Source organism: Cervus canadensis, chromosome 2, assembly GCF_019320065.1.
Source record: "Cervus canadensis isolate Bull #8, Minnesota chromosome 2, ASM1932006v1, whole genome shotgun sequence".
Classification (NCBI taxonomy): domain Eukaryota; kingdom Metazoa; phylum Chordata; class Mammalia; order Artiodactyla; family Cervidae; genus Cervus; species Cervus canadensis.
The window spans coordinates 6,517,879-6,544,814 of NC_057387.1; the positions used below are offsets into that span (position 1 = coordinate 6,517,879).

The 26,936-nt window shown below is 51.2% G+C and overlaps 2 protein-coding genes across 4 annotated transcripts in view; one reads left to right on the forward strand and one right to left on the reverse strand.

Moving 5' to 3' along the window:
• C2H1orf226 (chromosome 2 C1orf226 homolog) overlaps positions 1–26,936 on the reverse strand; it is a 343,732-nt gene that overhangs the window by 5,515 nt on the left and 311,281 nt on the right. For 2 of the 3 annotated variants that reach the window (XM_043450834.1, XM_043450824.1), the window contains exons 7-10: positions 24,016–24,182; positions 22,180–22,359; positions 14,603–14,768; positions 13,087–13,239 (exon numbers count right to left, since the gene is read on the reverse strand). In XM_043450834.1, the coding sequence (XP_043306769.1) occupies positions 13,087–13,239; positions 14,603–14,768; positions 22,180–22,359; positions 24,016–24,182 (666 nt within the window). Of the gene's footprint in view, positions 1–13,086; positions 13,240–14,602; positions 14,769–18,269; positions 22,147–22,179; positions 22,360–24,015; positions 24,183–26,936 lie in introns of those variants that run through there. The other variant, XM_043450843.1, reaches the window with a different exon arrangement.
• SPATA46 (spermatogenesis associated 46) lies at positions 3,775–6,385 on the forward strand. Its single transcript, XM_043450850.1, has 3 exons — positions 3,775–3,943; positions 5,089–5,202; positions 5,859–6,385. The coding sequence occupies exons 1-3, from the start codon at positions 3,841–3,843 to the stop codon at positions 6,383–6,385; spliced, it is 744 nt and encodes a 247-aa protein (XP_043306785.1). The 5' UTR covers positions 3,775–3,840.

Sequence of the window (26,936 nt, forward strand, 5' to 3'; positions counted from 1 at the left end):
TCTTTGTGTCTTTGACAGGTAGCACACAGTAGGTGCTCAAAATAAGTACCCTGAACTGCCAAACCCATTTGCAGATAGAGAACTGTGGCGACCAAGACCGCAGCAGCTCTGAGAAGTCTAGTTGAAACGGCTGGAGCTCAGGGTTCTAAGCCATGCTGTCTACACCCTGGCATGGGGCGGCGTCTCCCCACCTGGAAATTCAGCTCAGGCCTCAGTGCAGCCAGACGCACGCTAGCGCCTTGCAAGCAGGCCGGAGGTTCCTGTCCTTCCCAACTGCTCCAGACACTTTTGCCAATCTATGGGGAGGAGAGGGTGCTTTTGGTCACAGGCTCCTCTCCTAAGTGTCTATTCTTGCTGAGCCTTCCTAAGAGGAACTGAGATTAGGGTGTACATTTTCTTCTGTTGAAAAAAGTGAAAGTGTTAGTCGCTCAGTCATGTCCGACTCTTTGTGACCCCGTGGACTGTAGCCTGGCAGGCTCCCCTATCCAGGGAATTCTCCATGTAGGAATACAGGAGTATCCCTTCTCCAGGGGATTGTCTCAACTCAGGGACTGAACCCAAGTCTCCTGCATTGCAGGTGGATCTCTGCCCTGCCCTGTTGAGTCCTGGGTCACAGGGAGCATTTGTCTGTATTGTGGTTTCAAGCAGAGATGTCTCTTCTGAGCCAACTACCTCAATAAGGCAGATGGTGAGGGTCTTTGGAGGTAGGAGGCAGCTGTGGGAAGAGTGGAATCTCCACCTTTGGAGAGCCCCAGTCTTCACCCCTGTAACTGACCCTAACCCACGTGCAGGAAAAGCACCTCTGCAGGAGACATACCAGGAACCTGATTAGGGCATCGCTGGGACCCCGGGCACAGAGCCCGCTGGTTCAGGCTGGCTGACTTCCCGGTGCAGACCCGCCACACCAGCAGGAGGTCCTTGCCCATCCGACAACAGGGGTATCAACTCGAGTCTTCTCCTGAGAGTGTAAATCCTGCCATGTTATCCACTTTCGCATAATTTACCTATCACGTCCCACATTCTTCAAAGTTTTCTTTGATCATGAACTCTTGAAAACTAGTGCATTTAATGATTTCCCCCCAAACCAGAAAGTATTTGGGCCACCACGAAGCTAGAGTGAGTGTTCAAGAGAGGTAGGCTGGGGAAGAAGGCCAATCCCCACCACTTCTGGGCTCACATGGCTCTGTGGCTGCTGCTTTGTTTAATGTGAACTTTCAGAGCAGACACATTCATTTCTAAAAGTGTAAGTACCTGGCAAAGAAACTTGTAAACTGTAAGCCCCTTTATCATAATTATTGAGGAAACGGTCTAATAAACATAACTTTCTGACTAAGCACCATTTTAGATTTCCTGTACTTCTTGCTTCTCTACCCGTCAGAATGTATATGCTGAATTCTTAAGTAATTTAAAGATAGCCCATCACATACTCTCTTCACAATTCTCTGAAGTCTTCTGGAAAATACATCTCGTCTTTATAATAAAATAAGCTCCTCCATGGGCTGTAGCATCTTAAGTGATACTTTTGGTCTACAATGCTCAGCATAGGGCCTTGCACAATAGCAGGCACTTAGCAAATAGTTTAATTGAATTGACTTTTGACATGAATGCTTAAAACTGACTGCATTGGGAGCTAACATCTCAGAGAAACTGTTCTCCAAGCCCTTTTCCATTTACAAAAGTCATTCAAAACCCCCTCCTGCGGGAGTGGTCCACAGGGGCTCTTGAGGTCAGACTGGGAGGAACTGCCAGCCTCCAATGCAGGCCTCTCCCTGGGGCTTCCTTCATTTCCCTATCCGAGGGGTGTGCAGCAAGCCCTTTTCCTGCTGAAAGCATTAAGACTGCACACACTGTCAGGACTAGAAGCGTGGTGGTTCAGAAAATAACAGTGACGGTGGAAAGGAAGGTAACTGGACCCCAACCAGGTGACCCTCCCAAGAGCACCCCCAGCATGCACACAGTCAAGCAGAGAGGAACATCTGGAGCCAACGGCATCCATAAGAAAGACGGTATCTTACCTGTCCGAGAAAGGGGCTCGGAAAGCAGGTGGGAAACAAACGAGAGAGAGACACGTTTTATGTAGTGACCGACCACGTGGAGAGTGTCGTCTCCTGTCTGGGCCACCGGCGACCACACACAGAGACAGATGCCCTGCTGTGAGGCACCCAGGAGGACCGGGTGCCTGTATGCTTTTTAATAACCAGATCAAAACAGTATTTTAAAAACCCTCCCAAAAGGCACTGATGTAGCCTCCTGTATTTTCCCCAATATTCTGAGCCCCCGTTGCATTAGGTATATCGGAAGTTCCTAGCTGGCGGCAGGAGGAATGGAATGGGCCAGGGAAGGATGAAGTTCTAAGTCTCCTGGACCCTGTGTGCATCACTCCTTCCTTTGTTGTCTCACTTCCACATGTAAGTCACTAGATTTAAGACCAGGAAGATGGTCATTCACTCCAATCACATCCATTAACAGAACGGGAAAAGCAGGTGGCAGAGAGGTGTGCCTCACACCCACAGGGAGCTAAACGGTAGAGCCAAATTTAGAACTCACACAGGCTGACTCCCTGAGTCCTGATCTTTCTGCGGGCCACAACAGCCAACTGAAATTGCCAATACCTTACAGTTGCCAAGGTACATAGTATCAGTTTGCATCCCAACTCGTCCTAACATTCCAGGCCAGGCTGTGGAGGCAGCGTGAGGAAAGCATGTTCTCCACACTGCCCCCGGCAAACGTTTGAGTGTTGTGAACAAACACAGACAGAAGGACAACTCCGGGCTCCACATGCAGTCGCTCACTCACACTTGGTCCATACACAAAGGGGTCGGTCCACTGCTGCTCACAGAGTGGACCAGATCTTTCCCACACTGCACAAACATAACCACCTTTACATCTAAAGCCCCGTATGCATCTCATGGTGATGATCGAGAAGGGGGCACCTTCAACTCACCCATCAACCCTCTAGCAGGCTACCCAGGCTGCTATGTGACAGAAGTGAAGCAAAGAAAAGAGGCAACCTTGCCACTCTGAGTTCATAGCCTCATGGGAAAATAGCTTATAATGAGCAAATGGTGTTAAGCCACCCATTTATGTTTTAGTCATTTGCTAAGAAGAGACAGCACCAACCATTTAAAACAGTATCTGGTCCCTATTCTTGGGGAGAACATATTGAGTATTTAGGCACAAAGGGACATTATGTTTGTAACTTACCTTCAAATACCTCAGGGGAAAAGAAAGTATACATGCATAGACAGAGAGGGAGGGAGGGAATTGACAAAGCAAATGGAATAAAATGTTAACAATAGGAAAATCTAGATACAGGGTGCATGTACTAATTTTAATTTTGCAGCTTTTTATAAGTTTGAAATTATTTCCAAAGAAAACTATAAAAGAACACACCATATCCCAAACAAGAAGCTAAATTAAAACAACAAAGATATCTGGTGGCAGACATTGGGCAGATGAAAAAGGAAACAAGGAGGTCACTCAGAGAAGACAGAGAACCCCAGAGCTGGGGGTAGTGACAGCGACTTGGAAAAGGGACAGCAAAGAGCAGATGGGGGAGCAGACAGCATCGCGACCAGGTCTCTCCTGCATGCCTGCATCTCTCTGGACATTCCCAACTAAGACAGGCCACTGAGGAATGCCAAGTCACAAAAATCTTGAAAAGTTTTTATCTTGCTTGCACCAGACCCCATCCATCTTTGAGGGGCCCCTTACTGGTGAGTGGAATCATGTGGTCTTCCTGTGATGTCACTTGCGCTCGGAATGTTTATCGTCTGGACAACCCAACCAGCCTCTGGGGAGCAGGTGTGCGTGACCTCCGTACCCTTCGGTAGTCAGAATATGGAGAACTTTTCACTCCTCAGCATTTCTGGAACTCGAATCTCTTCCCCTGCCCTGAGCACTCTTCCTGATTTTATGTCCTCACGTGCCACCAGCTTGCCAGGTAAACTCTGGTGCCCCTGGGCCCCCCGAAATGTGGCTCTTTGAAGCTTGTAACTGAGTACTCTACCAGATCATGTTACAGGCCCTCAATTTAGCAAGAAAGTTAAATTACACATGGGGAGAAAATAATTTTTCAAAATGCTGTGGGTGGGAGGCATTTTAATTGGAGAAACCAGGTAAGTGGTCCCTGTTGTTTATTCATTTTTTGCAAGTGAAGAATGGGGTAAACATTTGTTGTCATGCTTTTCACCCTCTGAATCTGCATGAACACTCAAGGGGCCAGCCTGTCTATGTAAGTTGGAGAAGAAGAGGCTGATGAGTTCACCATGGAATAAAGCTGAATGTTCTGACTTGCTGTTCAAAGCATGGTCCATGGACCTCTAACGTCAGCATCACTTGGGAGCTTGTCAGAAATGCAGAATCTCAGGCCCTACCCAAGACCCGCTGAGTCAGAATCCGCACTTTTAACAGTATTTCAGGTGATTCCTATGTACACTAAAGTTAAGTGCTGCTCCATGGAGGAGTAGTTCTCCTAAACACCCACTGCCTATACACAGGACATTTGTATCTATTTCCCAAGCTGAGCACAGCTACTACTCTGAGATTTGAGGAAAGCCAGTTTTTTAAGCCAAGTATTAGCAGCCATCAGACAGCTAAGATTCATCTGAACACTTTCTGGCTATGGGTGGGAGGCACTTTTATTGGAGAAACCAGCTTTTCATCCTCAAAGGGATCTTGTAACAAAGCAACAGGGCCCATGACTCCCTCCCCTGGGCCCCGGAGGGACCCAAAACATGCAATGTAGAGTGAACATACAGAAACACGTACACACACACGGTGAGCTGCAGGAGGGTCAACAGAGGGTTGGGCCGGGCAGAAAGCTGCCATCTGGCCACTTCATACATTCTCCTTTGGAGAGGATCTTTCCCGGGTCTCACTGAAACCACACCCTACTTGCAATTCTCCAGGAGGTCATCCAGAATAGCTCTGCCTATCTAGGTGCAAGAAAGGTCACTGTTTTGCTTCAGCTTTGCAGTGCCTTGAAAGTACCAAGGTTGAACCTCTAGGTACGTCTTGGGAGGAGGGCTCCAACAAGAGGACTCCCAACAATGCTCAGCTCACCGGAATGTTTCTCCTGTAACCCAGACATCGCAAAGACTGTGTTACCCGCTGAGGTGTCCAGCCCAGTTCAGGCCCTGCTAGCCCAGTACCCAGGCAGCGTTCTCCGGCACGGGGTGCACAACATAGTGCTCTCGCCAGGTGAGGCCTTCTCCGGCTGGGGCGGGCACAGATGAGAAGCTGGGGGGATGGGGCTGTTCCCCTAAGGGCATGGGGGAGCTGTGCGTGGGATCACCACCTGCTGCCTTGCCCCCCGCAGTCTTCTGCCTGGTGCTTCCTTTAGCAGAGACCTGCAGGCCTGGGGAGGCCTCTTGCGTCTCCTCTGCTGTCTCTCACGCTGATGTACAACAGCAGTCTCTGCCTGACCAGGCTGTTGAAGGCAGGCAGACAGTGAGGCTGGAAAAATGGCCACAACCATTGGTGGAAGGAAGAGGGAGTGCAGAGGTCTGGCAGTCCGCTCCTTTCAGGAGGCAGAGGAGAGGTGTCCTTAGGGAGACACACACCTGCAAATACCAGGGCTTGGTTAGTGACTCCAACGGGAGTCACTGCCCAGAGGTCAAACCACCATTTGTACCAGCAGAAAAGCAAACAGCAGGAAGGAATGCCTTAGACTGCTCTCCCCACCACACCCTCTGCCTGCTCTCAGAACTGCACCCAAGGCGGGGCAGGGGTAACCTGCCGGCAGGCCCGACTACCTGTCTTCTTGTCCTTCTGCGTCTTTGCACAGTCTCTGGCCACCCCAGGCCTCATTGCTCCCTGCCTGGCCTGAGGCTCAGACGCAGCTCTTTCATTTGCAGATTGCATCTTGGGGGACTCCCCAAATGGAGAGCAGCTGAGGTGGGACTGCACCATCTACCGGCCCTGGTTCTCCCCTTACAGCTACTTCCTATGCAAGGACAGAGAGAGCCACCTCGAGACCTACAGCTTCCCGGAGGTGCAGCGGGACGAGGGTCAGGGGGACAGCTGCCTCCCGGACGACACAGGCGAGAGCGTCTGCTCATCCTCTCCCTCCCCAGAGAGCACCTGTCCCCGAGAGGCCACCAGGAAGTCCAGGCGCGGCCCAGACTCCACAGACTCCATCACCTCCCAGGACATCCTGACGGCCTCCAAGTGGCACCCGGCCCAGCAGAACGGCTACAAGTGTGTGTCCTGCTGCCGTCTGTACCCGACACTGCACTCCCTCAAGAGCCATATCAAGAGGGGCTTCAGGGAGGGCTTCAGCTGCAAGGTGTACTACCGCAAGCTCAAAACCCTCTGGGGCAAGGAGCCGAAGGCCCGGCCGGGAGACAGGCTCTCCTTGGGCAGTGGCCAGGCCTTCCGGTAGGGGCCTGCTGGACAGCAGCGGCTGCCTTGTTAGTGGATGATGCCAGGTAAATAGGGGACGATACCTATTTATGTCTCTGTGGAGATGTCAATAAACCAAAGTCAGTGACGGCCTTTTATTAAGTGTGAGGTCACCCTGTACCCCACCCTTCCCAGCCCCTGGTCCCCATCCCGTTTCTCTTCTGCTGCTGGTTGCCTAGCAACACCAGGCCCATCTCCCCGCCTCTTTGTTTTGAAAGAATACCCAAAGTATGAGAGTATCTTCCAAGATGGTGGTTTTTCAAAGTGAGGCACGCAGACCAGAAGTGTCAGTGTCCCCTGGGAATTTGCTACAAATTAAATTCTCAGACCTGCTGAATCAGAACACTGCAGGTGGACCCCTCAGTCTGTGCTGTAATTGCCCTCTAGGCGATTTTGATGCAGCTCAAGTATGAGAACCACGGCTCTAAGACCCTGACCGCCCTGCTGCTCCCTCTGTGATCGGTCCTGGCCCCGCGCCGTGGGGAACCTCACATGGAGGGAGAAGGGCTGAAGGCCCTTTCCTGTCAGCCTGGGGAAGCTTGCATCGGCAGAATCTGCGTGCAGTTTGAAAGCTTCTTAGGTGTTAGATCTTCTGAGGGATGGAATGGGAAGGCCATGCCTCACACATAAGCCAGAAGAGAAGCAAATAAGGCTGGGGCCCATTCCTACCACGTATACCATGATGCTTCTCTTGGAAGGGACATCTCTGGCTGAAGTAGGTCATTTTTGACACATGCGACATCTTTACATAGCTCTGTTGAGTCATGGCAGAAAGGCCAGGTTAAACATGTGAAAACACTGCTTCTAGTACCAAGGAATGTCCCAGCAGATAGGCCTGACCCTTATTCCATTTTCGAGCAAACCTCACAGCCCATCCTGACACAGAAAAACAGATGAGCACTGAGTGGGCAGCAAGGACACCTGTTTTGGCCATTATGTGGTGGAAAAAGAAAACAGCTTAATGTTCGAGGTCTTATTTTTAGGCTTTATTTACCTCTCACTTCATCTTCTTAGTGACTCAGCAGGCTCCTTCACTGCAGGGGGGTGGGGGCTCATTTCCTTTCGGGGACCCTGGCACCAGCCCTCCCCTTGTCTCTGCCTGCCCACTGGTTGGCCAAGGTGGGGAGGATCTCCTCTGACCCTTCCCGTGGTCATATGGTAAGTCCTTCTGAAGCCCCACATTATGGTTTAGCAAAGCTGCTTCTGCTGAGCACTGTCCTGTTCAAATACCATCTGTGGTTCCTTTGTGAGAGAGAGAAACTGGACTCACGGCCCCACCACGCCCCAGTCCTTTGCTGGGAGGCCACTCCCAGCCCCACACCCAGTGCCCTGCTCCTCACCCCACTCCTTCACCTCCCTCCACGCCCCCGTTGGAGCCTCCAGCTGGACCAGGAGCCAGGACAAGCAGGGTCCCACTCTGCCCCCAGGGGGCACGGTGGTCTGCAGGCAGCCCTGACATGCCTCTACTTCTTGCAGGGCCTGGTACTCTGAGGGAGCAGATGAGAGGCTCTCATGACTCTTTAGTCCTCACCCTGACGCCCTCCTCCCCTCAATGGAAAGCCACAGAAGCCTCGGGAGCTTCTCCTCAGAGGTCATTGTGCACACATGTCCCCTGATGGGGGTCCTGCGGGAGCACAGAGCAGGGGGACAGGGAGTGGCCACGGGAAGGCTGCCCATGGTCTCGGCATGGTGTATGGGGGGCCCAGGAGAGGAGTCATTCCCCCTCAGCCCAGCCCTCCCGCCCTTCTCCGGGCACCCGCATCACGGGCACAGCCAGGGAACCTACGTGCAGGCGTGCTCAGCTGTGTCCATCTCTTTGCAACTCCATGGGCTGTAGCCCAGCAAACTCCTCTGTCCATGGGATTTCCCAGGCAAGAGTATTGGAGTGGGTGGCCACTTCCTTCTCCAGAGGGATCTTCTCGACCCAGGGATTGAACCTGCGCCTCCTGCCACTGGCAATCATTGGCAGGCGATTCTTTACCGCTGAGCCACCTGGGCACAGAGCACAGTTTTAAAGAAGAGACAGAAAGCCATCGAAGGCTGGGGGCTGCGCCGATGGGTGCGCTGGTGGGTGCGCAGAGTTAGCGTTTTCTCCCTAGGGACCAGGTGTTTTCCACCTTTCACATTTAATGCCGTGTCATTATGACCCCAGTAGCATTCTCAATATACAGAGTTCTGAGGAGGTTCAGCGCCGCAGAAATGCACGCAGCACACGCCTGCACCGCCTCCCCATCCCACCTCCTCGGCAGTCCCCCGCACTGTGCCCGAGCCCCTGCCAGGCACCCCGGGGAAGCAACACTGACTGCTTCTAAAATGCAGCCTCATTTCCTCTTTGTCGAGGCTTTAGGGGTGTACTGTATTCCCATTTTACAGAGGAGAAAATAAGGTTCAGTTCAGTTCACTCAGCCAGAGAAGGGCAGAGGGTATGTAAACCTGGTTGACCTGACCTCCCAACGTTCCTTCAGGCCTGGCTCACCACAGTCAAGTTTAACAAAACCTATGCCTTCCAAAGGGCTATATGTTCCGGTCACGGCAGCCTGATTGTCACGATGCTGGTTTAGAGAGCTTCTCTAACGTCCATCTTTGCCAGCCTTCTGCCTCCCCTTTCATCTCTGCTCCCTGCAGGAAAGTCCACATCTCAGTGAGACAGGACCCCTCCGCTGAGCTGTGTCTCAGTGACACCGTCATCCTTCCAGGCAGGTGTGGGAAGGTGCCTGCTTTGCCTCCAGTGTGGACATTTCTGGATTGCTCCCATCCAGCATCCTACCAACTACATATTTCAGACATCTATAGTCAGGGAATCAGTAAAATTTTATAATCTTGATGATCTTAACTCTATCTGAAAAGATCTATGATGTACTTTTTCAAGCACTCAAAACTTTGCTGCTGCTGCCAAAATATTTCAATGATGTTTGGAGCTTGAAAGGGCCTGGGGTATGGGAGAGTCTGAAGAAAAGAAACAGGTATAGACAAGGCATTACTGACATTTCGGGCTGGATAATTCTTTGTCGTGGGGGCTGTTCTGCACACTATAGAATATTTAGCAACTTCCCTGGCTTCCAATCACTATGTCTCAACAGACTCCTTCCGAGTTCTGACACCAAAAAGACACTGTCAAACATCCCCTGGGGGAGCACCACCGCCCCTGGATACGAACTGTTGGTTGGTACAGTCTGATCCTGCAAGGCTGGTTGGGACAAACTGCCTCTGAAGGTACCACCTTCCTTGCCTCCTTGTTGGAAGCATGAGTTCTTTTTCTCAATACCACACCCTTGGGAATCGTGCGTCACAGAGCTGATGCCACCAGGCTTGGGGAGTGGGGTGGGGTGGGGTGGGGAGAAGGAGCAGGTGGAATAGAAGAAGCAAGAAAAGACAATGGAAAAGCTTTTAGAAATAAGAAAGGTTTATTTAGCAAAAGCCACTAGACTAGTGACAACATCCAGGCAGTAAGTGCACTTACATGAACAGAATCTTTTCCCAGAGAGTTGATCCAACAGAGTTAATGCCACACAGTTTTAGGAAGTAGAAGGCTCAGGAAGAGGGAGAGAAATGGGGTGAGGGGTAGGAGAAAGCAGTCAGGCAAAGAGAAAACAAAAAGGAATACAACCCCTAAACGAGAGCAGTTGAGAGAAGTGAGGCTATGAAGAGGCTTTATAGACAGCATTGGTATCAGCAGGAATATAAGGAATATAATTTTCAGTTCCAATAGAGAGTCCATCCTGTGCAGAGCAATTCTTCCCTGGCTCCACACCTGTGAGAGCCTAGGGTGCCCAAGAGTCTGCTGGCACCCGGGAGAGGCTGGGGCAGGTACTGTAAGGGAGGCGCCCCTGGTGTCCACTCGTCCTCCACACAGGGCACAGTAGAAGGATGAAAGACAGGAGGGCAGGAGCTGAGTTAGCAGAGCAAGAAGCAAGCGGGAGGGGACAGGGTGACGTCGCTTGGAGGCTGGGGTCTGCAATGCTCCCTTTCCTGCCCGTGGCTGGTGACCTGTGAAGGCCCCTAGATCTGTCCTTTGTCTCCTCCATCTCCACACACCCAGTGCACGCTGGCTGGGTCACACTAAGGATGATGCCAACACACACTCCAGTGCTCCAGGGAGGGCCTGAACTGGGGAAAGGATGGGGCCAAGGTGGGTAGAAACCACTGCGGGGCCTCCTGAAGGGAAGGGTCTTGAATGGGTCCCAAGTCAGTGGTACAGAGAACTAGTCTCTCCAATTCTTCAGTCTCTCTACCATCTCCTTTCTCCTTCCCCTTTGCAATCTTTTCAAGACCCTTTTAGAAACTATCTTCCCCACCCACTCTTTGCCCCACCCCAAACACGCCCTCTCCTAGCACATTCCACACACCCAGTCCACTGGCTTCTGGCTTTGTCTTCAGCCCCTGCTTGCAGGCAGTGGGCCTGAAGAAGCCAGACCTTCCCCTCCCCTGAACACCCCAACTTCTATTGAGCAAAGAGGTCCCACACTCAAGGAAGCCTGGGCTAGGATTTTGTAAGCTAGAGAGGCTCAGCCAAACTGGACTCCTGACCTCTCTCCTTTGATTTCATGGTTCTTCCTTTCTGTCTCTGGACTTACATCCAATGATTAACTAGAAAGTATAAGAAAACAGCCACCCCCTCTCCAACTAAATGCATATTAGGAAAAGAACACAAGTCTACTGTTGATTCCAACACTCTGGAGATTCCCATTCTCTTTAGTCACTTCTCACAAGCCCACACACATATACACCTTCCCTCACACGTGCATGTCAAAGCAAGCACACGTGTACACACATGCACACACATGCACCCATCTCATTTCACTGGTACCTTCATGCACCAAGGAAGGCTAACATAAAGCTGCATTTATTTCCTTTAATTTGGACTTTCTGGTCTAGAGGAAACCCAACTGTAGCTATCAGAAGATCTGCACTTTCATTTCTGTATTTTATAAAGCCAAGTTAGGCTTAAAGAACTTGATTTTGAAGCCACCACATCGTTACCAATTGATCCGCAAATACTGGGTTGGCCAGAAAGTTTGTTCGAGTTTTCCCATAGGATGCTATGGAAAAACCTGAATGAACATTTTAGCCAACCCCATAGTAATACAGTCTGGGTCTGTAATTTGCTGTTCAAGATAAAGACATTTCCCCAAACTTACGCAGCACTAGCAAGTCTCAGCTCTCTCTCCAGGCACCTTTAAATCTGTTACCAGCCACTCAGGGTCTTACTGGGAGCAAAGACAAGTAAGCTTTCCCTCAGTGCCCCAATCAGCCCAGTGTATCAGGCGGCAATCTCCAGGCCTAGATGGTACAAGAGAACTGCACATTGGCACTTTTCACATGCGTGCTCAAGGCATGCATCCACAGGGAGACCAGTCAAGGGCAAAGTGGCTCTGGCCCCTGACTTAAGTGGCAGTGATTCTGAAGAGTGGACTTGAGCAGTCTCAGCTACCAGCCTGTGTTCCTGTTTTCTTTTTTTGCAGTAAAAACTGCACACTTCCACCCAGTGGAGGGGACAGGTTGAGAGGTAAGGCTGGGGGCTCTGAGGCTTTTATAGAGGCAGAGTGCTACAATAGCTTCAGTAGGCACAGCCCTTGAGGCAGGACACAGGAGAGGAAGGGCAGCTTTCCAGCCTCCTTGGGGATGAGCTGGACTTGGAGGCAGGAGGTGGGCGGGGCATCCACACGAGGAATCAGACCTCGGTGATCTGGGGCAGTAGAGAGGCTGTCCTCCGCACTGGCTTCCATGGCAGGGCCTGAACGGTAGTGAAGTCCCATCTCCTTCTGGAGCAACACCTGATGCCGCCCAGAGAAAGCACTTGGATCCGATTCATCTGAAAGCTTATCCCCTCAATGCGACACATTCCAATCCACCCTCACACTGAAAGGACTATCCTGTCCTCTAGCCTGGAGCGTTTAACCTCTACAGTCTCTGCAAAGGCTTAGAGAAGTTATTCCTCCCAGGAAGGTCAGGGAGAGTTAGGCAACTGGTATCATCCTGGCATCTAAACGCAGAGTACCTGAGAAGGTACCGATGGCTTCCCTTCATAGTCGGGACCACAGAAGTAGGGTGAGCAAGGGGATTATAAGGGCCTCACATGACAGACAGGGCAGCCTGATGATGTAGCAGGTGGGAGCAGGTCCTTCAGCAGCCTGGTGGTCAAGAGGGACCCTCTCCCAAAGCCATGGGCTCTGAAAGTCCCCTCCACCCCCAGTAGTCACAAGTAGGAGGGAGGAGTTGATTCACTTTTGGCAATCCAGTCTCTTCCCCACTTGACCCTCCAAAGCAAAATCCTAATGCTTTTCTGAAACTGTAAACGTTTCCAGGCCCCTGGACATCCTCAGCAGTGCCCATCTGCCCACCGGCTAGCAGCCCTACCCAGGCAGCAGCCAGACTCGGCCCTCCACACCTCGGCCTCCGCCTCCTCGCCCCTGGGCACCTATACGGCGATTTCATCATCCAGGCTGTCGCCCAGCTCCTGCCTCTGCAGGACGTTCAGCAGGCGGGGCAGCTCCTCCTGGGACCACGAGTCCCGCTCCTCGCTCTCGTCCGTGTTGGACTCGTACTCCGAGGCGATGCCCGACTCTCGGAACTTGATGAGCTCCAGGCTGCCGAGGAGCGGCTGGCCCTGAGCAGGGGGCGGGGTGTCCTCGGGTGGGAGAAAGCGGAAGCACTCCAGCTTCACCAAGCAGTCGCGCCTACCTAAGGGGCTGCCCGCTGGGTGGGCGAAGTCGGCCAAGCCCGCGCCCAGGGGGGGCGAGTGTAGGTCCTCCGGCTTCGGGGTCGTGGGGTCGCAGAGCACGGGCAGGGCTCCAGAGCGGAACGTGATCTCCAACAAGCTGTCCTGCGAGCCCACTGGAGGAGGAGACAACGGGAGGAGGGGTGGTATTAGCAAGGCGGTGGTTTGAAAGCCACGCTTGGCCCTCCCAGGCCCCTGGCCAACGTGGGGGGAGTGGGGTCAGTTCTTCCTTCCACTTGACTCAGAATGGACATGCCAGGCTAGGGGGAGGAGCCGGTGGAGGAGGCAAAGGCGGGGCCATGACCGCCACTGGCCGGCAACACCAGCGGATGCTTTGAATGGGGAACGTGGTAGGGAAAAGGTACAAATTGAAGAGCTATGTTAAAAGTATGTAGAAATGTTTAGCACAAACTTGTAAACTGGCATTAATACAACAGGGCTTTGATAAAGAAAAATCCAGAAGGGCTTTCAGAGTGGTAAAATACAGTGGTTCCCTATCCATACCTTTGGGCCACTTTAAAAACAGAGTTCTGAGCTCTGCCCGAGACCTACCAATGCAGAATCTCTTGGGTTGGATCTGGGAGTATCCATTTTTTAAGAAGCTCACAGGGTAGTTTGGGAGAACTACTGGTAAAATTCAGAAAGAATCTGCTTTATGATCAGACCCGAGTTTGAACCTTGCTTCCACACTATGCTAGTCCTGAAACCTGGAGCCAGTTATTTAATCTCCGAATCTGTTTCTTCATCTGTAAAATGGGCACAAAATCATCTGCCACGGTAGGGATTAAATGAGATCGTGTATATGGTCAATTGATACTGGTCCACAGTCAGCGCGCACAGCAGACAGCCTACGGACAAGTTCAGCATGTCATAGAGACACACTCTTCCAGCAGTTCCCAGGGCAGCCTGGCATCAGCTGGGAGTAGAGGCAGCCATCTCAGGCTGGGAGCCAAGCAACCTCTGCCACTAGCCAGCAGTGTGTGCTGGCCACAGGGTCTCCTCTCTTTACCCACTGAGAGGCAGACTGCTACCAGCCTTTTCTGTGCTGCTGCGTTATGCAGGGGGAGTGAACTATGGACAGTTTGACGTCTCCTGCAGAGCTCTCTGAGAGCATGACTCACAAGAGATGCTCAGTGTATTTGATTGGAAAAGCCCTCTGAGAAGGAACCAGGCGGCCTCAGGATGTGCAGAGCCTGTGGGCCCATCAAGGAGAGGCTGGGTGAACGTGTGGCGGTGACCCCTGGGCACTGTCAAGGTCAAATCTGGGCACTGGGCTAGCAGCAGCCAGGACCCTCTCTGGCCCTGCCACTTTATAATTCCGTTAAGTGTGTGGGTGGAACAGACAGAGCTGCTTATATTTTCTGCTCGGATACCAGGTCAGGCCAGGGGTCCAACAGAGTACCACCATAAGCTTTAGGGAAGAGAAAACGGTTCCAGAGCCTCCACAGGGAGGTGAGGCCAGGCAGGGCCTTCGCTTACTGGCATTCTGTCCTGACAACTTCAGCTCCAACTCCTGCACCTGCTTGACCAGCAGAGAGATGTGTTGGAGCATGTCCTTGTTCTGCAGCAGGAGCTGGTGCACACGAGCCTGGGCCTCCAGCCGCGCTGCGGCCTCAGCAGCCAACTGGTCCTTCAGCAAGTGAACCTGCGGAGACGGGGGAGACAGAGAAGACAGAGAGGAGACAGGGCGGAGAGAAGAAAAGGATGTGAATGTAAACACGAGTCACTGGTGGAGGGCCAGGGCCAGACATGCCTTCCAGGTTCAATTCAAGACGGAGAAGCCCTTTCCTGGCAAAATGGGCACCTGGGCTTGTAATGCAGAGGAGGAGCTGAAAGAAGCTGGGCCACTGGATCCGCATCCCGAGTGGGGGCCGTGACGTGTCATCCAGGTACCACTTAGAGTCCCACACGGACAGCAAGAGGTAGGAACGAGTTGTGTCCCAGTCCCAGCCCCGTCAGAACTGCTCTGACGGCTAACACACTACCGCTGTGCTGCGGCAGGTACCTTTTCCTCATCTTGTCTTTTAAAAAACAAAGCCAAAACACTGATATGCTGACCCACTAGCTAAGAACAGTGTCACAGCAGACCCCCGTAACCATCCTCCTTCTCCCCTTCCTCACACCCAAACAGCATGAGAAACAGGAAGCCAGGCGCAGGCCCTGTCTACAGTGAGGCGACTGTAATGAAGGCTGTTTCTCCACGCCTGTGGTGGGTGTCAGCTTCCTCCCCTGACCTTCCCGTTCCCTTTTATTTTCTGGGGGCCTCTGGGAGCAAGCCTCATACCTAGCAGAGGTCAAACAGCTGCTGACTGACTAACCACAGGGCTTCGTCCAGCAGCCCCGGCAGGGGGCTGTCAGCCTGCGGTGACGGCTTCCAGAGCCACCCTCTCTGGGGAGAGGGGGACCCTCACCCTCTCACCGGACCCCGGTAGAGCACCCGGCAACAGCACCCTGAGTGCTCGGGGCCTGGGGGGCCTCTCTGCGCCCGCTGTGCAGTCTGGGTGTGGGGACACAACCCAGGGTGGGGGAGACGTGGGGATTCTCTCAGGACTCTGGCTTGACACCACTAAGTCACACAACAATGACAACAGTGTGTGACTTCTGTGCTAAGAAGTGGATAAAAGGGCCTCTGGGAGGTTTCTGTAGGTCCCTGAATAACGGGAGCTCGTGAATTTGGTGGTTAAGACCAAAGCAGCCTGTACGAAAGAGGGTTTTCTTGAACCAAAAACATGGTGTGGATAAAGACACAGAGTCCGGAGAACCGGGGTGGGACAGGTACAGCCAGGAGCAGAGGAGAGAGAGGGAAGGAGTTGGGAGAGTCGATTCTCTGACTCAGACAACAAATGCTCTGGGTTTCTGAAGAGCCATCTGCTCCAAAGAGATTCACATTCTGTCAGGGAGTAAAAGGTCAGGCTCACCCCATGGTCTGGCCGAGCTTGGCCCAGAGTCCTGCTAGCGCAGTGCCTGCCCTCCCGGCAGCCAGCCCTCAGAGATCACACTTTTGGATACAGTGGCTGCTTCCTTCCCCCAACTCCTCACCCCGGCCCAGATTTGAGGACCTGACCTTGCAGTTGTTGGCTCTGCTTCTAAGTGGAGCCACTAATGAGATTAGTTGCCACTTTCCATTAGCGGCTCCTGAGGTTAGGCCTATCGTTCCCCAGGGGGAGGATGCCTAAGGAATCTAAAATGAATCTGTCCTTCACCAGGCGCTGCTAAGGACAAGACTGATCTTCCAGTCCAGACATCAGCCTCAAATAAGCTAAGGAGAGATCTAGAGTGGGGCAAGAACAGGGAAAGCAGTGGCAATAATATTTTAATCTAGTATCAGATGGTAGATGGCTATTGAGCCCCTGTCTTCCTTGCAAAAATGAGGCATGGAGACAGTTCACCAAAAGAGTCCCCCAAATCCTGCTGGTTCTGAGAATCAGGACAATTGCTGTGGGAACCTCACCCTTACAAGTGCCCCCAGAGGAAACCATAACCTTCTGTCTGCCAGTAAATGTAATTTATTCCAACTAAGAGCATCACTAAAAGGAATGTACTGGGCAGACAGAATTGCTAATTATCCATTTTCTATTTTCTTCAGAGCAAAACAGAAACACAAGGCATAAATGTGGAGCAAAACTTTCAGTGCACGTAAACAGAAAAAGTGGAGAATCCCACCTACCACCAACTGACATCTACAGAGGGCCCTGCACACCAAGGCTGCAGACTCAGGTGCCCAAAGCCCACGTCTGAACCTGCCCACAGAAGAGGCCATTTGAGAGCACTGGACCAGGAGCTGAGTGCTGGAATCTGTTGGTTACTCCCTACTGCACTGTAGGTAATATCCTTCTACCTGCACCTCACTTTCTGCATTCTTCAACTGAGAGGGTTGGCCAGAGGCTTGGACAGTCTATGAGTCCATATCAGGTGAATGGAATAGCACCAGTGGCCATTGGTTAAAGGCTCCGTGAAGAACACTCCTAGATTTCCTCTGGGAAGTCAGAGAATTAGGACTGGGGACAAAAGAGGAATTCCCTCCTGCAGAAGCCAGGGGAGTAAAAAAAAAAAAAAAACACCAAAATCTGGAAGTTTCTTTTGCACGTAACCATTCTAGCAGGGGAGTTACCATTAGTACATAAAAGACCACCCTTGAAACAAATCTTTCATCTCATATCCACAGGCACTCAGTACTATGAGACAAAGTTGTGTTTGAGTGTTCCTTGTATCAGCCTAAATGACTTTAGCTTTGCAAACGCAGACTTATAACATTTCAGGTGTTTTCAAACCCTGGGAATGCGAAAGCACAGGCTCCTGCTGCTGCCTAAAGCCAGCGCTAAGGAGCCCTTCTGTTCCTGCAGCCGCCCCAACGGGCAGCAGGCATAAGGCTCAGGCCTCCCACTGCAGCAGGCTGCACCCCAGGAGTACGAGACCCAGGCCAAGCTGGGGCAAAACGGCCCGCGCTTCCTCTAAATTTGAGGCAATTGAACAGTCCTTGTGTTTCGCATATGTGGGTCTAGCCACGAAGCACTGAAGTGAAGCAGCATGATTTTCAGCCTTGGCTTGGGCAGTCAGCTACAGCTGTGTGCTCGCTCCCCGCAGTGTACAACAGAGTAGATACCACCTCCCCTTCCCTAGCAGATGGGACTTATTTGTATTCAGCACGCTCTTCTTTTAAAACCTCGAACACCTTTTGCCAAGGCAGGCTATGTTAATTTCTGAAAAGGTAGCAGATAGTTTTGCTTTTCCGGAGCCATGCGGTCTTTGGCAATAACTATTCTGGGCTTCCCAGGAGGCGCTAGTGGTAAAGAATCTGCCTGCCAAGGGATCGATCCCCTGGAGGAGGGCATGGCAACCCACTCCAGTATTCTTGCCTGGAGAATCCCATGAACAGAGGAGCCTGGCGGGCTACAGTCCACAGGGTCGCAAAGAGTCAGACCAGACTGAGAAGACTTAGCACACAGGCATTCTGGTCACAGACTAGATCGGGGGGGAAGGCCACGCCTGGAGTCGGTGTCCAGTTCTGCGTTTTGGCCACAGCAGTACAAGTGTAAGTTCAAGCCTGTGCCGTCCAGCTCTGCGCCCCTTCCCCAGACTCAGACAGCCGCCCACAACCCACCCAGCAACACCAGACCACTGCCCACTGGCCCTCCAGCCTACTTGCCTGGACTCCAGCTCCTCCGCGAGAAGTAGGGGCAGGGCCAGGCTGAAGTTAGGGAGCAGCAGGCACATGGAAATGGCAGTGGAGAGAACCAGAGCAGTTTGCCCCCCAACACACCGGACACACAAGCGGAGGCAGGAGGCTCTGGCTCTGCATGCACGAGGCAGGGGCCTGGGCAGCGCACCCAGGGTGCTGGGGACTGGAGAAGCCACGAGGACAGAGGCTACATCTAGGGTCGGGGGTTGGGGGGCTGCGGAGGGTTTTCAGCGCCGTTCCTCTAAACACGGCATACACAATTGCAAAGCATTAAGTAACCGATCGCTTGTTTCAGGACAAGTGGCAGCAGGTAGAGAAGTCTTTCAATAGCAATATTGAGCTGCAGGACAACATTTTCCCCAGGAGCCAGGCTAGGAGTTGGCAGACTGTGAAGGGACCTGGCCTACTTAACTGCTGCCAGTCAGCCACAGTGCCCGGATCAATTCTGGAGCTATGTGGGCCCAGCCCGTGGCCATGCGGGTGCCAGCTACAACCCAGCTTTGGTTCAAGGCTCGATTATACTTTGATTCGCACCCTTGAACTTCTTGTCCATCTAAAAGCAGGAAGCTAGTGCAGCCACGCAAGCCTCATGCTGGGGTCAGGAAAGTGGTCCGAAGGGCTTGGGGTTCACCATTTATGCACTGAGATCTAGTCTAGAAATGCTTAAGAGTCAGCTGAGCAACACCTTTGCCCACGTACCTTGAAGGCCAAGGCGGGGCCTTTCTAGACCAACTCGGAACCAATTTAGGGAGAGGCTGGGAGAGGTCTTGAGGTCTGAGACCAAATCAGAACAGTGTGAAGGAGATCTAAGCCTGGTCCCAATGATAACAGTAGAACCAGATGGGTCTTTGAGAAAAAATGGGGAGGGTGCATAAATCATGCAACAAGGGACCCCAAGAGTACATCTGTTTGCAAGAAACTGTCTTTATCCTTAGCTCTTCTCAGGAGTCACACAGGATACTCCCAGAACAAAGGAAAATGTGTTCCCACCTGAAATGCTGAGGTCACAGGACTGCCCACTGGAATTCCGGGGGCTGCTGGTAGTTTTACAAAGACAGGCAGAAACCTTGCGGTTTGATGGCAATAGCGTCTGACAGCACAAGAAAAAGCTGACCTCAAGCTGGACACTGTGCAGAGAAGCCAAGTAAGCCAGACTTGATATATTTTAAAAGCAGGAAAGATGTTAAGAAGACCTATTTATTAATCCACCTATATATATATCTTATATCATTGTTTACACCCAAAGGTTTGGATACTAATAAAAAGCCCTTGAATCAAATGCTATGAAGAGAGTGAGAGGAACATGCAGGGAAACCTGTAACTGAAGGCTGGTTTAGGACCGAATCGGTCTGGAGGACAAGAGGAGCTGAAAGCCAGTTGCGAGGTGCAACATGTCAGCTGTATTCCCAGGCAGCAAAGGAAGAAGCAAACTGAACAGACAGACTGCCTGCAAGGACAGTGGAGAGGGGAAGACAACTTCTGCTAAGCGGTTCTGTGAGGACCTCAAGGGACTGTCTAACCCGAACACTTTCGAAGGCTATCGCCCTACCCAAAGCCGTTTTATCCATGGGAGATACTGATGCGCTCCGGTGGCCTTTGAGTCATGTCACAGACCGAACAGATTCAACCAGGGCACTGCCAGCTATAATCAACAGATTCCAAGTGTGGAAGTGGCTGAACTGAGAGAGGCTCATCAAGTGAACTGCAGGAACCGCACTCTTCCCCTCTCCTCGCTTCCCTGTCTTCTACAACACAGGCAGTTAAAACAGGGCCAGGACAGCGATGTCTCCTTGAGACAGATGCTTGATTCTGGGCCAGAGAACCACTCGGAGGGTTTCATCCTGACTGGGAGAGACCTATGATAAGCACAGGTCCCATGGCTTTGCAGACTGTGCATCCTTCGACTACTACAACACTCTTCTTCTTGTGCAGATTATATGTTTTCAAATAGATTTTCTTCAATATTTAGCAGTGACTTCAAATTCAAATGCCTCTCTGATAATATTCATCATGAATATGCATCAAGCTCATTCTTAGATAAATACTAATTACTTGGTAATGGATATGCTGAAAGAGAAAGGTATCGTGGTTGGAGGATGGATGTGGGTTGCCAAATGGCCCTGTGCTGGAGCATTCTGGCTTTGTGCTCCTGTCGGCCATCACACCCGCCACGTCATTAATTCAGGAGATGAATACAATTATTTGACAAAAGGCAGTGATTTTTCCCCCCAAATATCAGAAGCCATTAATGACATCCCTCCTCTTTGTTGTTGTTTTGGGAATACCTGCAGATCCTGCCAGTATCAGCACATATCCTTTTGGTTCATGGTCAGTATTTTTTAAAAGGCTCAAATCACTTGGGAGCAGAGCCCCGCTGATTTTATTCTCTTGAAACCCGGTTGCAAAAGGCACCTATGAGGCTGGGCCTCAGGCCCAGGTCAGTGTGAGACTGCTGTAAGAAGGTGTTTTCAAGACCCAAGTCATTGCATCATTTTGGTTAGGCTGCCGGATACTTCCTCAAGGGGTTTGTGTTGGGAAGGACAGCTCTACCCGTGTGATTCACTCCACCTGGGGATCGTGAGAAGGGTAGGAGAAGAAATGACAAGGATCAATAACAGCTCTCTAGAGAAGTCTTCTTATTCTCATTCCAGAATGCAGAAGACCTCAGAGGCCAGCCTGACTGAGCAGATGTAGAATGCCAATGCCAAGAGCTGCCTTCCCAGATCTCTCCCCAACTCTCCAAATCCTGAAGTCCCCACTCCTCACTGTTTTCATCTACCCATTAGGTCCTGACCCTATCTGACTCTTACCTTAGGAGGCAGCCTTTGAATGGTACCAATGATGTGTCCACCATCCCCTGACTGCCCGGAGAGAAGATGCAGCTCAGACTCACAAGTTCCAAGGAAGATGTGGATGACAATGCCCTCCACAGAAAGCAAGCAGAAGGGATCCCTGCTAAAAGCAGCAAGGAAATCAGCTCACCCCTCCTTTATAAAGCAACAGCAGCCCAATGAGTCCTCGGGGCTCAAACAGTGCTTGATTCCCGAAATCTAAGCCAGTTCTTCCCATTATGGCTCAAATACCTAAGTTCCTGTAAGGAAATGTACAAGAGAAGAAGAAGAAGGTAGCAGAGGATGAGCTGTTAGAAAGCATCACTGACTCAATGGACATGAATGTGAGCAAATTCAGGGAGATAGTGGAGGACAGAAGAGCCCGGCGTGCTACAGTCCACGGGGTTGCAAAGAGTTGGACAGGACTTAGCAACTGAATGACAACAAGTTCCTGGAAATTAAATCCCATTATAATCAAGGCCAGTATGGTATCAAGTCCTGCCTGGAGACATCTTTACCTAAATAGAGAAATCCTGCCTGGAATGAGTAGATCACTAAAGGAGGCATGGAAACCTCTATGGACAAGGTTTGCAGGATGGTAGATTCTGCAGGGGCATTTGGCACAAATTCGTACTGTAATTCTTTTAAGAGTGGTATCACAAAGTCACACCTATCCTCACACCTGTCCTGACTCCAGAAGCATCCCTTCTCACCCACACACCAGGAAAAGAAGGCAGGAAAGGAAGGGTGAAATTATGTTCCTTAGTAAGTTCAAGTCATGACCCAACAACATCCAGCCAAGCCAGCCAAGCCCAACTCAGAGTGGGGGATACATGGGAAACCAAAACGTTTCTTCCCATTTCATCTGCATCCCCTCTTCCTCCTCTCCCCACCGACCCCCTTCCCCAACAAGCAATGATCCAACAGCATGAGCCATCCCTTAGAGCTCCCTAGGCTTTAAAACCTGCCCTGTGCCCCTCGCTAGGGGAGGTGCGTCAAGCCCATGAGAGTGGAGCCTGCGAAGAAGGGAGGAGGCTGAGGAGAACCTGGGCCACAGCCACTTGCGTCTGCTGCTGCTGCTGCTGGAGGAGCTGCTGGAGGAGCTGCATCTGGTGGTGGGTGGACAGCGGCGTGCCCGCGCCCAGGCCCGGGGGCTTCGCGGAAGAGGAGGGAAGGAGCATCCTGGGCGAAGCTGTCAGCATGGGCTCCTGGGGGTGGGGCGAGGCCTGGAGGAGAGGAGAAGACCGGGCGTGAGCCTGGGCATGGGCCTCCTTTGGACAACTTACCGTCTTCAATATACACAGTATGTCTCATGCGAGGCTGGGGTGAAATGGCCCACTTATAACCAAGAGCTGGAAATGCTGCGTCTTCAGTGGAAATGTGGACAGGACCCCTCCACTACCCCCAGAGGAGATGATCTGACGGCCTGTGCTGGGACCACAGTCAGAAAACCCTGTTTGTATAGCTGAGTTCCTGATGTGATACAGCGGGAGGCCAGGCAGCTGATCCTGTTCCATTTCTTGCCCATGGCTTCCAACTCTACCACACTGTTGAGTTACCTGAGATTCTGGTCTTGGGTCTGTTTCTAGGAAAGATAGCTACCTACACCCTGCTGTGAGGCAGTGTCCACCTTCACTCTGCTGTGTCCTCAGGGCGCTCTCCTCCCGGGTCTGCAGGGTCTCCTGAGCTGACCCCTGGAGGAAGAGGCCATGAGGGCGGTGCTCCAACCCGGCACTGCCTCCTCACAACGGGAGCTCCGGAGAAGAAAGTCTGGACACACACAGAACGTGGGCCGGGAGATCCTCTCTCCGAAAGGGGAATGCAGCTTCCATTCCCTTCCCTCCCATCTCCCTCCTGATGGCTGGACAGTCACTGGACGGCTTCTGGGAGCCAGAGAATCCCGCTGCAGCAGCTCCGCCGCTGGCCCTCCTTTAGGTATGCAAGAGGAAGCGCCGGGGATGGAGGGCTTCTGCCACGTGCAGGGTACAAACTGGGCATCACAGAAGATAGCGGGCAGACAAGACGGAACAATACCGCCTTCAAACTGGACAGGTTTCCCCTTCCGATGAACTAGCCTAATGACCTCCTCTTGGGAAAAGCTGTTAAATGATGAGTAAAGAGAGGCACTCATGATACAGGGAATTGGCAGGGAGTCTAAGGCAAGGGCAATCTGTCAGAATTTTCCTTCTGTGAGTGTGTGTCGGCGGCTGTGCGTGGGGGGCTGTGTGTGTGTGTGTGTGTGTGTGTGCGTGCGTGTGCGCGCGGGGGGCCAGGGGTGCTGGTTTTGTCTTCAGGTTGGAAGTTCTCAGTTTCACCCGGATCATATCAGAAACCCCTTGAGGGCATCCGTCATCTCACCCATAAAAACAGGAGGTTGAAATGGAGGATGCCTGAGGGGGTCTTGGAGCTTCCAACCTCCAATGGGCCAATTTCCAGCCTCCCCAGGAGCATCAACGCACACGATCCTAGCCACAGGCAGAGACAGCCCAAACTCACCCTGCTCCTTCAGCTAAGCCCCAGGGGATCACACTGTGTTGTGCAAGGGTTAGCCACATGCACAAGTATTGTGCCCCGATGAGGTACCTTAAAGCTGGGGCTTCCAATGAGAAGAAGGGATCTGAGGACTGATGGACCCTGGAGGGTAATGCACGTCAGGAATGAGCTCTGTGAAATCCCAACATGCAGCAGCGTCTAGCATCAGTTCACTGGGACTGAATCTCTAGATTCAGTCTGGAAGGAAGTAACACATGCTCTGGAGCCACCACTGGGCCGGCAGAGGCCAAGAGGTGACCGACGGGGGCTGAGGCCGTGACACAGGCTGCTTTGGGAGGTGACATGCACACAGATGTGCAGATCACCTGGCTGGGCTGCCTCCTGCCTACCTTGGGGTCTGTGTGGGCGCCTCCTTCCTTCCCTACAGCATCAAGGTCAGTCACGCCTCGGCTGAATTCCAGGGCGTCGTTCCCTGGGAGTGGGACCTCGACCGCATCGATGTCCGTCTCCTCTGCAGTGGCCGTGGAGGTCCTCTCGGCTCCGGTGAGCTGGCGGCCTACAGGGACAAGAGAGAGCGTGGGGAAGGGGAAGAGCCACACCAAGAACAACATCCTCCTTCCCAACACTCTGGTTTTCAATCATGTCATGCTTCGGGACACCACTGGCTTAGTAACATTTTCATATATCTTTTCAACTCAAGTCCATTAAATCCAATCCAATAAGATGTTCTGATTTTAGTATCTTCTCATAGTTCAGAAACAAAGACAACATTTCCTCAAGACTGGACATGACTGCTTTGCCACACTAGCGTGATGTTTTCACTGACAGGGTGTAGGGAACCTGCAAGAAAGGGATGACAGCCACCTCGACCTCACTCAAACTCAGGAGTGGAAACAGACTAGGGGAAAAAGTACTCTTTCAGTCGTGTCTGATTCTTTGCAACCCCGTGGACTGTAGCCCACCAGACTTCTCTGTCCATGGGATTTCCCACACAAGAATACTGGAGTGGGTTGCCACTTTCTACTCCAGGGGATCTTCCTGGTCCAGGGATTGAACTGGTGTCTCTTGCATTGGCAGGCAGATTCTTTACCACTGAGCCACCAGGGAAGCCCCCAAAGGTTTCAGCAGGAAAAAAATTACATAAATAGATAGGTGTATTTTTCAGTTCAGTCACTCAGTCGTATCCAACTCTTTGCGACCCCATGGACTGCAGCACACCAGGCTTCCCTGTCCATCACCAACTCCCAGAGCTTACTCAAACTCATGTCCATCGAGTTGGTGATGCCATCCAACAATCTCATCTTCTGTCGTCTCCTTCTCCTCCTGCCTTCAATCTTTCCCACCATCAGGGTCTCTTACAGTGAGTCAGTTCTTTGTATCAGGTAGCCAGAGTAATGGAGTTTCAGCTTCAGTATGAGTCCTTCCAATGAATATTCAGGACTGATTTCCTTTAGGATGGACTGGTTGGATCTTCTTGCAGTCCAAGGGACTCTCAAGAGTCTTCTCCAAAACCACAGTTTATAAGCATCAATTCTTCGGAGCTCAGCTTCCTTTATAGTCCAACCCTCACATCCATACCTGACTACTGGAAAAACCATAGCTTTGACTAGATGGACCTTTGTTGGCAGAGTAATGTCTCTGCTTTTAAATATGCTGTCTAGGTTGATCACAGCTTTTCTTTCAAGGGGCATGCATCTTTTAATTTCATGGCTGCAATCACCATCTGCAGTGATTTAGGAGCTCCCCAAAATTAAGTCTATCACTGTCTCCCCATCTATTTGCCATGAAGTGATGGGACCAGATGCTGTGATCTTAGTTTTCTGAATGTTGAGTTTTAAGCCAGCTTTTTCACTCTCCTCTTTCACTTTCATGAAGAGGCTCTTTAGTTCCTCTTCACTCTCTGCCATAATGGTGGTGTCATCTGCATATCTGAGGTTACTGATATTTATCCCGGCAATCTTGATTCCAGCTTGTGCTTCATCCAGCCTGGCATTTTGCATGATATACCCTGCATATAAGTTAAATAAGCAGGGTGACAATATGCAGTCTTGACATATTCCTTTCCCAATTTGGAACCAGTCTTGTTCCATGTCCAGTTCTAACTGTTGCTTCTTGGCCTGCATATATGTTTGTCAAGAGGCAGGTCAGGTGGTCTAGTATTCCCATCTCTTGAAGAATTTTCCACAGTTTGTTGTGATCCACACAGTCAAAGGCTTTAGCATAGTCAATCAAGCAGAAGTAGATGTTTTTCTGGAACTCTCTTGCTTTTTCAATGATCCAATGGATGTTAGCAATTTGATCTCTGGTTCCTCTGCCTTTTCTAAATCCAGCCTGAATATCTGGAAGTTCTTGGTTCATGTACTGTTAAAGCCTGGCTTGGAGAATTATGAGCATTACTTTGTTAGCATGTGAGATGAGTGCAATTGTGTGGTAGTCTGAACATTCTTTGGCATTGCCTTTCTTTGGGATTGGAATGAAAACTGACCTTTTCCAGTCCTGTGGCCACTGCTGAGTTTTCCAAATTTGCTGGCATATTGAGTGCAAGCACTTTCACAGCATCTTCTTTTAGGATTTGAAATAGCTCAACTGGAATTCCATCACCTCCACTAGCTTTGTTCATAGTGATGCTTCCTAAGGCCCACTTGACTTCACATTCCAGGATGCCTGGCTCCATGTGAGTGATCACACCATTGTGATTATCTGGGTCATTAATCCCTTTTTTTGTACAGTTCTTCTGTGTGTTCTTGCCACTTTTTCTTAATTTCTTCTGCTTCTGTTAGGTCCATACCATTTCTGTTTTTATTGTGCCCATCTTTGCATGAAAAGTTCCCTTGGTATCTCTGATTTTCTTGAAGAAATCTGTAGTCCTTCCCATTCTACTGTTTTTCTCTATTTCTTTGTCTTGATCACTGAGGAAGGCTTTCTTATCTCTCCTTGCTTTTCTTTGGAACTCTGCATTCAGATGGGAATATCTTTCCTTTTCTCCTTTGCCTTTAACTCTCTTTTCACAGCTATTTGTAAGGCCTCCTCAGCAACGATTTTGCCTTTTTGCATTTCTTTTTCTTGGCAATGGTCTTGATCACTGTCTCCTGTACAATGTCACGAACCTCCGTCCATAGTTCATCAGGCACTCTATCTATCAGATCTAATCCCTTGAATCTATTTCTCACTTCTACTGTATAATTGTAAGGAATTTGATTTATGTCAAATCTGAATGGTCTGGTGGTTTTCCCTACTTTCTTCAGTTTAAGTCTGAATTTGGCAATAAGGAGTTCATGATCTGAGCCACAATCAGCTCCAGGTCTTTTTT

What these genes read in the sequence shown, in the direction of transcription:
- SPATA46 (XM_043450850.1), top strand. Translation starts at nt 3,841, where the DNA reads ATGGAGAACTTTTCACTCCTCAGCATTTCTGGAACTCGAATCTCTTCC. An exon ending in ACGTGCCACCAGCTTGCCAG is followed by an intron (nt 3,944 to 5,088) that starts GTAAACTCTGGT and finishes CCTGTAACCCAG; the next exon opens with ACATCGCAAAGACTGTGTTA. An exon ending in CAACATAGTGCTCTCGCCAG is followed by an intron (nt 5,203 to 5,858) that starts GTGAGGCCTTCT and finishes TTTCATTTGCAG; the next exon opens with ATTGCATCTTGGGGGACTCC.